Here is an 11,905-nt window from a genome sequence, read left to right as displayed (position 1 = left end):
TATCCTGTGCATGAAGATGTAGGCCCTGAGATGTACCTGCACAGAAATTCAGTTGGAAAGCTGAGAACAGCCATTTTGATAAACTCTTTTATGAGCTTTATGTGCAGTAACAAAGAATAATACAACAATATCTTATTGCAGCATTAAATGTATTTTTTTTTTTAAACGAAGCATTGAAATTCTAATCACTTTTGTTCAGTGTTCTGACTGTAACAGCTGTTGCTTTTCAATATTAAAAAATATTATATTTTGGGAAATAGCTATTGTTGGTCAACTTGCTACTCCTGTTATGCTTAGTTATAAAGACAGCCTTATTTTAAAGATTGTGTGTTAGTATCCCTTGCAAGGTTATAAACAAATGTGTTTTTTTTAAATTGTCTTCTCTTTGGTTTTATTATGGAAAAATATATGGTTTATTAATGGGAAAAACCTGTCTTAGTGTAATACCTCAATCTTAGTTTGTATTGAATGTTATATCTAGCTTAATTCAAGGATATAATGAGGCCATACTTTCTTGGATCTTGAGTCACCAGTTAAAGGGAAAGTTAATTTAAATTTATGATAAAATACTGCTGCTCTGAAATTTTGCATTTATATACTCAGTAGCATTTGTTTCCCCACTTACACAGCTGAAAAAGATCACAGAAGACCTGAAGCCAGGCAGAGCAGAGTGCTGGGTCAATACGCCGAGGTGCACAGTGCTTGCCTTCGGCCATGTTAGAAGGGATTCTGCCGCAGGGAGATGGTCGAGGGGTTTATTTTCTATTTGAAAAGAGATATATGTGTTTTCTGAATAGCCGTGGTGTTAGCGTTATTTTACGGTTGGTTAGGGGAGCTTAGTAGGATCTTGATGCTATTTTCATCAGGGCCTTCATTTCAGAAGAAGCAGTGGCTTAAAGACCTATTTTCAAGTTATGCTTATGACTCCTTTTTGGTTATCAAAATTAGGATAGCATAAGCCTCACATAAGAACAAAATTAGCCATAAGAGCTGTTTAATTATGTTCTTGTAAATTAGTTCAGTCCTAATTCTGTCATCCTCCCTCATGTTGAACAGCTATTTCTTTTGCAACTGATTGACTGAAATCGCTGAACTTAATTGCCTGCTAAGAGATTTGATATCAAGGTTTGAGAACTTGAAACTCCTGTATATTTAGTCTTTTCTGTTTCCTAATATTCAGCTCACCTTTCTTTCAAAAACAGATCTTGAAAATTCCAGGACGAAAATGAGAAGCGTGGTGTCGGTTCGAGAGGGGCAGGGAGTCGTGCTGCTCTGCGGACCACCACCACGGGCAGGAGGTAAGGGACCTTCCAGGCTGCGTGCTTCAGCCAGAGCTGATTGACTGTAAGGTGGAACATCTCCCTGGAAAGGCAGATGGAGATCCTTTGGAGAGAGCGAGAATGAAACCTGGTTTCTCAAGTAAATACAGTGAGAAAGAAAACAAAACCAAAAAGGGGGGAGAAAAGTACTGAGGAGGATTTACTTTTATCTTGAAAGGCCTTTCTAGCTTCTGGTAATCTCTGTGCGCTTCACATGTCTCATTTTTATGATATTTCCAGGAATTAATTGAGTATCTTCTGGAGTTAAATTCTGCCCAATTTCACAATTGCCGAGCCTCAGTGATTCTGGTTTTCTCTGACTAGACAATTGCAAAGAGTATATTGTTGTCTTTATTTATGCTAGTATCTGCCTGTTTTCTTGCAGTCAAGACATTGGTAGTGTAATGTAATGATGCTGGCATAATTTAAAACACTGGTGTCTTGAGGGGTGTGCAAACACTGGCTATATGGGTTCTTGGTGAACCGAAAGTTGCAAGTACGTTTTATCATTCAATTCTGCATCTTCAATCTTTGACTAATTGCTGTTGAGCCTCAAGTAATAATTGAAAGTAACTGGTTTTATTTGTTTTTAATTGATACGTATGTCTTACTATGGAAGGGCTGTGATGTTAAACATTAAATTTGATTGCAAAGACAAGGTAATATAAGCTAAACATTGAATACAATAATACAGGTATTGTAGCCTCTTAAATTTGGCAGAGTCCAAGCAGACACAGCCATAAAGCGGCAATTTTACAACTGTCTGAGCTTGCAGAATTTTTCTCTCTAAACTGATACATACTCTTAAATCATCTTTATAGCTTTGTCTTTTCAGCTGCTGAGAAAACGGGTCATTCTCCCAGCTATCTGTAAGAATTAAGTATTATTAAATTTTGTTTCTATATGCAGTCTGAAGTCTGAATTATCCCAGCCATTCTTACACTTGCATCTCTTGCATGGGTGTGCACCCAGAGATGGTTGCCAACTTGACTAAAGTCCACACTGAGTTTGCAATGTTTGAGTTTGAGGTGTTAAACAGGAGGTGATACAAAACATGCTGATATTGCTAAGAATGGTGGTCATATCAACATGCAGAAGAGGTGAGAATTTCTTCATCAGTCAGCAGATGGGATATAATTGACAGCACCCACACTAATTGTGTTATTCATGCAAAGAGAGAGCTGAAGGCTCCCTGAATTATCAAATGGAACTGAGAATTGGCACCAGAATTATTTAAAATATTATTTAAAATCCTTGGATTTGTCTGAGTGTTGGAGGATTAACCATTAAAGTTTTCAGGAGATATTGAGAAAGGTGCAAAAACTCCATCATCTTCTTTCTACACTAAAATAAACCTATAGCAAGGTGACTTAGATTTAGATAAAATACCCATTCATTAGTCAAAAGTAGTTTGTTAGGAATAGCAGAGATAGTTTAGGAACAGCTGACCTGGCTTTAGGGTTCTAAGGGCTGTTCAGCCCTTTCCAGATCAGTGATGTGATTTTTTTTTTTTTTTTTTTTAATTTTGATTCTGTATTTATGGTACTGAGCTATCAAATAATTTCAGACAACACTAATTCTAAAAACCTTCTCAAATACCTTGGTTTCTCTTCCTTTTTAGCCCCCAAAATACTGTTCTGTTGTGTTCTGCCAGGTCATGCAACTTCTAAGTTCTTGCTAGCTTGATGGGGATTTGCACCCAACTCTTACATTTGCTGTAAGAAGCCTTCAAGAAGATACTTGATTAAATTGTGATTATTCCTCCTATTGTTATGACCGTTAAGTTATAGTGAACTCTCTACAGCTATTTTGACTTCTTACTGTGTTACTGTTACGTCTTTGGTTTTGAAGGACTGTCAGTATGACAAACATCTCAACATAGAAAACTTAATATTGGACACACTTAGCATGCAGCTGGTTAAAAAACATTCATGCGATGCTAATTTTTTTCTTTCTGCCAAGAATGGAAAAGGCTAGACATATGGAGATCTAAAAATGTTTTTCCTCTACTATTGATTTTGCTCCAAAATCAGTATCTAAGGAGTGACAAAGCCCAGAGTAAAGCAAATCCACAAGTTCCTTTAGGGTTTTATCTACTGTTACTACTGTATGTGTGTCTTGATTAACATGTAGCCTGTCTTAAGATAGTATTTCTATTTGCTAGATATTGTGATGTATATTTGTTTAGTACAATCAGTTTTACTAATCTGACTGTACTAAATGAGACCATATTTGAAGGATAGGGATCAATCTAGTTTATAGCTTACTATTTTAAAGTTGTGACATGTTGGTTTGAAATGATACTAGACCGTGGAAAATTGATACCAGACTTCAGGAAATGTTACTAATTTATGAGGTATATTCTGCTCTTTGGGAGAGGAGAAAGCAATGAGGCATAGTGCTTTTATGTTGTCTGTGGTAGTTTCAGTGCTGCTTTACACAGAGAAAAAGATGATTTTTAATGGTAGAAGTGAGGATTTGCTTGATGGTTATTCAGACTTTTCAAGGAATTCAGGCTTGCCTGGAAAAACTAGGCATTAGTTTTATGTTGTAACTCCCTGTTATCTTGTTACTATGTGGAATATGACCGTAATCCACAAAACTTAAGTAAATGGCAAGAATGTTGTGGAGCTAACAAGCTGTTGCTTGGAAATTGCAAGGAAATTCTACTTGTCTTATATTCATGAGTGGCCTCGTATGATCTGTGTCCCTATTTCATACAATACGGCAAGGGTATGTCTACATACATAGAGGAGCAAGAAGGTATCCTCCTTCTTACTGTCATGCCCTGATAAATGTAGACTTAATTGATAAATGAGACCGTATTTGAAGGATAGGGATCAATCTAGTTTATAACTTATTATTTTAAAGTTGTGACATGTTGGTTTGAAATGATATTAGATCATGGAAAAACAGATCCCAATTTTATTGCTTACTGCTTGGTATGACAAGTATTTCAGTGAATAATGTCATGTCTGTTGCAAATTAGTATTTAGACCTGCAAATGCCTCTTAGACTTTGCTTATGTCTCTTGTATTGCCATTTGGAGACCTGCAAGTTCCAGCAAGACTGTGCTTCATGAATAACATGGCATGGAAAGTATCTCAAATGCCAGAAATATTCTGATGCTTTGATTATTTCTTTACCACAACTCTTGAATATCAACATACTTCATATTTACAGTTTCAGGGAACTGTAAATTGAATTGATTTTACTTATTTGGCTTTGGAAACATTTCATACCCTTAAACCAAAGCAAAACCAAACTGATAGAACTTGGTTCTATGGTTTCTTTTCTACTGCCCATCAGTGTGTTTTCAGGAGGTGGAAAGCATCCTGATTTTGCACCTCTACTTTTTGCTTTTGTTGCAGATTGTGGATGACACCCGTCTGGGCATGAACATCAAATCATATTTGCAGTAGGCACATTATGAGGTTTTTGCACAAAAATGTGTTCTAAAGAAACAGTATGTTGAATACTGTAAAAGCAATGGCCTTAAAAAGGTTCCGTAGTGTTCTCAAGCTGTTCTAAACCTGCCAAGGAGAAATGGTATTTTTATTTAAACATATATTTTGCAATAGTCCTGCTGGTGTCATCATCATCATCTGCACAAATTTCAGCTGACAGTTTGAAATCAAATGGTATCTGGGAGACACTTATATTGGTCCATGTGAGGGACAATAACACATGTTCACAGCTGGATTTTACAATGATTTCTATCTGTCAGAGCATTATTTTCACCACCAATAACAAACCAAAGCTGCAGAGACGCTCTCTCTGTTCTGCACTTTATCAAATGCAGTCTTCCTAAAGCACTTTTTCTTTTGATAAACCTGTGTTCCAGGCTGAAGTAAACCAGACTAACCTTAGTATATCTTTATTTATGTATTTGTGCAACTTCTGCAGCTACCTTACACTGCGTGTTTTTCAGCTAGCTTGGAGGTGTAACTAGCCCTGTAGCAAAAGATGCATGATTCCAGTTTGGGAAAGGGCAAACTGGACAAGGAAGGTATCACTCCCGTTTCTTTCAGAACTCTTCTTTGTTAACTCCATCTTTCATTATGCACATCAGTGACACTGAACATTTGTATATATTAGTATTTCTATTTTATTTCTTAGATATTTGATCTTCTATCCCTTTTGTAAGTCTTTGAGAGATGTATCTAGATCATGAAGGGTAACTTCACAGCTAGGTAGTCATTAGAGCATAAAGCCTGGACACAACGATGATCAGTAATATTAGCTCTCATAAATTTTGCAGTACATCTTGAATACCCATTGCAAAATGATTACGGGAATATTGCAGCTTTTTATCATTTTGTTTTTAAGGAAAGATTCTAGGCTTCAATCCTGTATATATATTTGTATTTTTTTGAAGTAGCATTCCCAAGTATACAAATTGGAAAACAAGACAATATTTTTAAATCTCGGTATTTTAAAGGTAGATTATTCATTTCATAAGTGGGGGAGGGAGCATTTCAGAAGCTATAGTCTGTGCAGTGAGGGGTACAATTTTACCTAAAGCCCAAGGAGTTTTGCATCGGATTGGATCAGCTCCTCCTGGCTGCAGTATGTTTGGCTTTCACTGAGATTTTAGTACGTATAGTAGTAGCATATACAATGTGGGCTGTTGTGGGATAGAGCGAAGAGTAGACTTTGGTGGAACTAATACTGCATAGGCTTCATCAGCAAAATGTATGTGGGCACTCCAGAAGACCCCGAAAGACTACGGGATGTGCACTTTATTGCTGATATCTGCTCTCATTATCCCTCTTTCCTGAACCTGAATAAACTGCAGGAGGCAGCAATATGGGACAAGAGTATTTTAATGAGAGACTATGCCTCTTGGTGGTGGGGTATTTGTTGGATGAAGAGAGGGATAGAAAGAAAGAGGGAGAGGTGGATTAGGAAGAACCAAATTGCAAGAAAAATGTTCAGGTTGAGCCTTTTAACTTAGCTAGTCCCAGGTATCTCAGGCATGCCCTGGGAAAAAGAGGAGAAAATTGGAGAAAATAACTGGATTTGGCCTCCTACCAAGATTATTTTTATCCCTGAATTGTTACTGTGGGGTTTTTCTCCTCCAGCTCTTTATTCTCTTCTCTACTAAAATATTTGAGTTTTTCTTTGAAATAAGATAATTGATTAGGAAGAGGCAGGAGGGAGATGGCAGTCTCAGTACGCAGTCATAGCCAATCATTACACTCTTAACAAGAGTACTGAAATTAATTTTTGTTTTTCAGAGGTTTACCAAGTACCTTCTCCTAAATGAGTGCAAGAATGCTAAAATGAAGTTTGTCACTAATTACTACTTCAACCTATAAACATTAGTGTGTTCCTTTGAAAATTTACTCTTGCGTATTTCCATTAGTTTCACTTGGTTTATCTCCCTAATATTTAACATTCAGAAGGAATCAGATGTGTTTTAGTTGAACAATAAGCTAAACTATCATCTTTTTATCCTCAAAATTATTATAGGCAGGAAGCAATTTAAAATACTTTCAACTATTGAAAAGGCACAACAGAGTTCTTAGAAATGCTCTGAGCAATTAAATGTAAAGTTCTAGGGAGGTGATTAAAAGAACAATTTGTCATTTGAAATGGATATGGCTAGCGGATATGTATTTAAATATTGCTTCCTAAAGCAGTTTCTTACTTTTCTGCATACTTCTAGAGTGTGAACAATTTGATCAGAGCCAGTACACTTCGAATGACACAGCTAGTCTGAAACAATTAGCTCAGAAATGTGATAAAGAGAAACTAATCCATCATCCCGCTCAGCTACAGGGGAAGCAAAATTGGGTTTTTATTCAGCACTGGAACCCAAATGTAGAAAAGCATTTTGTTAGACTCTCCCATTAGCATCTGGATTTCCTTCGGAGCACCAAGGAACATTTAACCTGACAGTTAAGGAGCACTTTTATATTACAAGGTCACGTTTGGTTTGAAACTTAACACTAGTTAATGGTCAAATCCCACATGTGACAAGAGAGATGTGGGTGAAAAAAGGCAGACAGCAGGCAAGGCCATATTGCTGAGATGCTGTTCCGGTGGGTATGCTGTTTGGAAATGTACTTACCGTGAGTTTCTCTGTGGTACTAATAAAGAAAAAATGCTGCCAAGTCTTGAACATCTGTGCCTCCCAAGGCTGAGCTTAGAAGTGTTTATGTTTTAATTCCAATGGTGTGCTTTGCTTTGGACACTGCTTTAAAAGACTTAGGAAGAACTCTACAAATTGTCGAGTATAGAGAAAGACAGACCTTTAGCGGGCTGTTTTACATCGCTGGAGCTCTGTCACCTGTGGCAGCAGTGCAGAGGTAACCGGCTAGTTTGTGAGACTTCTACTTGGCCAGTCTTGGTTGTGGTGTAGGTGGAAGGGCAGTAGAGAAAAATATAAGTCATGCTGCAACTCTGTTTAAGGAATTGCATCTTCTTTACATCACACTAGCTCATTTCGAAATCAGAAAATGAGTGGACTCTTGCCATATACCATTTAAAAATGAAAATTAGGTGTTAGCCTGAAGTAGGAAACTTGCAATTTCAGCTAAAACATTTCAATATTCTCATTAAATGTGTAGATTGAAATTGCATGATATTACATAGGTCTCTCACACTGCTCTCATCGTTTTGGGTTATTCCATCTACAGAAGCTGCATGCCTAATTACCTGCACAGCATGCTGAAAATTGATCTTTTATATTTTATCTACAAAATAATTCACCTTTTATGTCAAAAAGATTAATGGTATACATTAGTTTCAAATCAGGGTGTTTCCATTATACTCTGGAATAAAATGAGTTCTCAGGATACGTTCTTTACTTTTTGCAGCTGGACTCAGATCCCCATCATACAATTTACGTTTTGTGTAAACAAATATATCTTCAGCCAAAAGAAGAAAGTTATTCTGAAGAGTTTGGGGGGACTTTCAGAAGCATTTATAAATCTCCAAACTTCTTTCCCCAAGTTGGGACAATGTTACAACTATTTCAACCAGACAGTCATTGTCTCACCTTACCCTGGTGGCCACAATTCAAGCCCTATTGTAGAGATTTATTTTGTAATTGTCATTTTTATATAGAAAACATTAACAAAAAGTAAACTACTGGCCTACAGTTTATAGATAGACTGTACTCTGAAGTGTGACTGCAGCTTTTGTAAACAGCTAAAGACTTTTGCATTATCCATGGTGTAACTGCTTGCATGCAGACAATTCAGGATGCCTCTTGGAAATACACCATCTGAGTTTTGGGTCTGAACACACTTAAGACAGTTTTTCAGTTTCTGGGCATTTAATGTGCTCAGGAACATAACCCTGAAGTTAGGTGCAGTTTATTTCCAGTAAAATTCTAAACAGTTTTTTCGTTGTCAAAATATAATTTTTGACAGTGGCACCTAATGACGTCATGATACCCAGTTTACATATATGTTAGGAGATCCCATTTTGGACTACATAAACACCTTCTCTTAGGCCTATGGTGCATAAGATTTTTGTTTGTAAAACAACCTTTAATGTTTGCCCCCCCAAAAAAAAGAGAAAGATGTGATTTATTTTATGGCAGAGAGAAAGTATTACCTCTTTTTTTTTTTTTATTTGGCTAAAGTCCAAGCACCAAGCGTAGCCTTGCAGCTGGTTGTGCTGGCTTGCCAAAGCAAGGAGGGCCTATTTCAGGCGGTGAACTAAACACGATAAAGTAGCTAGAGTTTGAAAAGAAAAGTAGTTGATGCGAAGTTTGAAGGGAGTGTATGCAAGATAAAATGCATTATACCTGCTGGGGCACTCGCATCCGCAGGTACGGTGACCTAAACCCATAGCAGTGCAATCCTCGAAGGATTAAGCTGCAGTGAACTAAGGACAGTTTACGTCTAGTTTAAGAGTGTCTTCTGGGAGTTTAATGCGCTTTACTGCATGCAGATTAATTTCCTGCTTTTAAATAATTTGTTTGCACTTCCCTAGGGGTTCCTGAGCAGGCAGCCGTACAGAGCTGTCCCCAGCAGCGTTGACAAAGTGACATTTCTGTGTGACTGCCCCACAAAACCACACCCCATTGCTTCGTGTCTGCACCGTGAGAGCTTACTCCTTCCCGAGTGATGCTCACCCACAAAGCGAGAGGCTTTTCTCCATTTTTTTGGTCATTTCATCACAGTTGGAGCTGAAACTGGGCCAAATGATGAACTAATTGGTTTCTTCCTTAATTATGGAATCTGTCATTATCCTCTCCAAATCAGTGTTACTTTTTCCATTACTTTTAACTCTAAGGTAGATAATTCAAAATAGCTGGTTGTTACAAATTTCCATGTCTTTAATTGCAGTTTCTGTCACTGCTAAATTTTGTCTGATTACTTTCTTGCAAACAGTTTTTTAGAAGCCATGTACCATCCTGCCGGTTAGGCGGAGTGCCAGCTGAAGACAAAATACCAGGATGTTGCAGCTTCCCTTGTATCGCTGTTACAGGATATTGTAAAATCTGAATTGGAGAACTGTATGAAATAATATAGATGTGGGTATCAATGATTGACATGAACCGTCTTTTCTTTAAAACATAAAACCTCTATTGTTCAGTCAGCTTGATGCACTCAAAATCAAGTATTGTTGTTTCGTTTCAGAATTATTTATGGAAACATCCACTTCACTAATTGAAATCCAATCAGTTTTGAACCTAAGTTTAAATGTGTTTCCGAACAATATTGTTCATACCATTTATTTTTGGCTATTTCAGAAATCTCATTTAGGTGTGAATTATGGGGCTAGCGGATATATATTAAGCAGGTGTATAGGAGTCATGGTCCAGAACGAAAGGACCAAGACATGACCTTCAGAATTTGTACATTTAGTGGATGAAATAAACTTTGTGAGCTGTCCTCCTTTTGGTCATGAGTCTATATGCCCTATTTCCCCCCTCGCCCCCCCAAGCATTTGCTTTGCCGACTTCCTGAATTCATTTATAGTTTTGGATATCCACAACTACTGTTGTCTCTCTTATTTCTTCTAAACAGAATTTAATTGCCCTCGTTCCATTCAGTGGTCTCCCACTGATGTGTTGCAGCCTCTCCTAGAGGAAATGTGTAATGTAATTAAAAGCAATCTTTTCAAAAGCATGTACATGAGTTTAAAGGCCTCACTTTGAACCCAGTTAAAAACTACAAAATGTGTGGGGCTTACTCCCTTACATTCCTTTTAGCAACATTCCATTTTCTATGTAAAAAAAAAAAACAAACATTTTTAAGGCTCATAGATGGCAGGAAATGACTATGGTAGACCTCAAAGGCCATGCAGATTTAATTGTTGAATTTTGTAAGAATTTATGTTTTTAAAATGACAAGCAATTATATAAGCAATTTTTAATCGAACACTTAGGCGCACAAAGCGCCTCGAACAGTATGAGCATGTTAAGTGTGTTGTGGCTTGTAGGCTGCACAGTAAATAATAATGAAATAATGCAAAATAAAGAGAAGGAGCCAACCAAGATACAGTAAACAAATAAAAATTGAGTAATAACTGTAATTTCCAATACCTTATCCAGGTACAGCTGCCAAAAAAAGGAAAAAATGCATTGGAAAGCGAAGGCTTAGATCTCAGAGGAAGCCCAGGAGAGACATATTACTTCCATTTATAACAGAAAATCAACTGAAAACTTGTAATTGACAGAAAGGGAGTGAGTTTATGTCCCTTGAGGTGCCCTAGGATCAGCAACAGGCAAATGGTGTAAACATAATAAATCACAAAACAAGTTGTTTAATATGAATTTTTTTGGAAAATAAGAATATAATTTTGTAAAGTACAATAAATATAAAATGAGATGCTGGCTGTGTGGCACTGGTAAAGAAATACCCTGCTCCTTTTTTAAGAGAGTCGATGAAAATATATGTTGGATGAAAATTAGGTTTCCAGGAGTGCTTATTCATACGCTGTTGAAGGATCCAATTAAACTGGAATACACTTTGTGTGGCTTTCATAATCATAATGACTGATTTCAATGAGTTTACTCTTGACTTAACCCAATATAATAGGAACGAAATCAAACTGCTTATTTTTCTGCTGCATATCCAGATCTGCCTATCCCCTTTGAATGTTTTGAATAAGGTCTTTTTTCTTTTGTTTTTTTAAGGATAAAATAATATTTTGAGCTAAGGAAAACAAGTAGCTCGGTAAATACCAGAACCAATAAAGCCTGGCTTCCCACACTTTTGTGTCTTGTGGATGTCTGAGTTAGGTGTAGAGTTGAAAATATAAATTATTTTTTTTTCTTACAGTTCCTGAATTGATACTTAACTTGGTCTACAGCCTCTTCCTCAGCCTTGTAATCGCTCTCTCTGCCCACCTGCTCTATAGAAATGGAATTATGCTTTGGTTTTTGGTCTTTCCCATTTAGCAAGACTATACAATCTTTACTCTCAAAGAGGTCATAGTCCCCTTAGAACTCTTCAGGTGTACTCTTTCTTTTCTTCCTTTTAAAAAAAAAAAAAATTTAAAAAATTTTTTCTAGTTGAAGTGTCTGATAGGTATTGAATAGTATCAGACCACAGCCAGAACAGCGCACAGATGCCACCTCCCTGCTACACAGTGCTTACTCAACAAGCCCTCTCAATTCA

The 11,905-nt window shown here is 37.0% G+C and overlaps 1 protein-coding gene across 1 annotated transcript in view; it reads left to right on the top strand.

Annotated features, from left to right (window-relative positions):
* The first annotated feature begins 714 nt into the window (after positions 1–714).
* Positions 715–11,905, top strand: part of CNTN3 (contactin 3 (plasmacytoma associated)) — a 53,202-nt gene continuing 42,011 nt past the window's right edge. Inside the window, exons 1-2 of the mRNA XM_010293956.1 lie at positions 715–745; positions 1,203–1,298. Of these exons, the coding sequence (XP_010292258.1) occupies positions 715–745; positions 1,203–1,298 (127 nt within the window). The remainder of the gene's footprint in view (positions 746–1,202; positions 1,299–11,905) is intronic.

The sequence above is a fragment of the Phaethon lepturus genome, unplaced genomic scaffold (genome assembly GCF_000687285.1).
Source record: "Phaethon lepturus isolate BGI_N335 unplaced genomic scaffold, ASM68728v1 scaffold12539, whole genome shotgun sequence".
Taxonomy (NCBI): domain Eukaryota; kingdom Metazoa; phylum Chordata; class Aves; order Phaethontiformes; family Phaethontidae; genus Phaethon; species Phaethon lepturus.
This window is presented reverse-complemented; position numbering and strand designations above follow the sequence as displayed.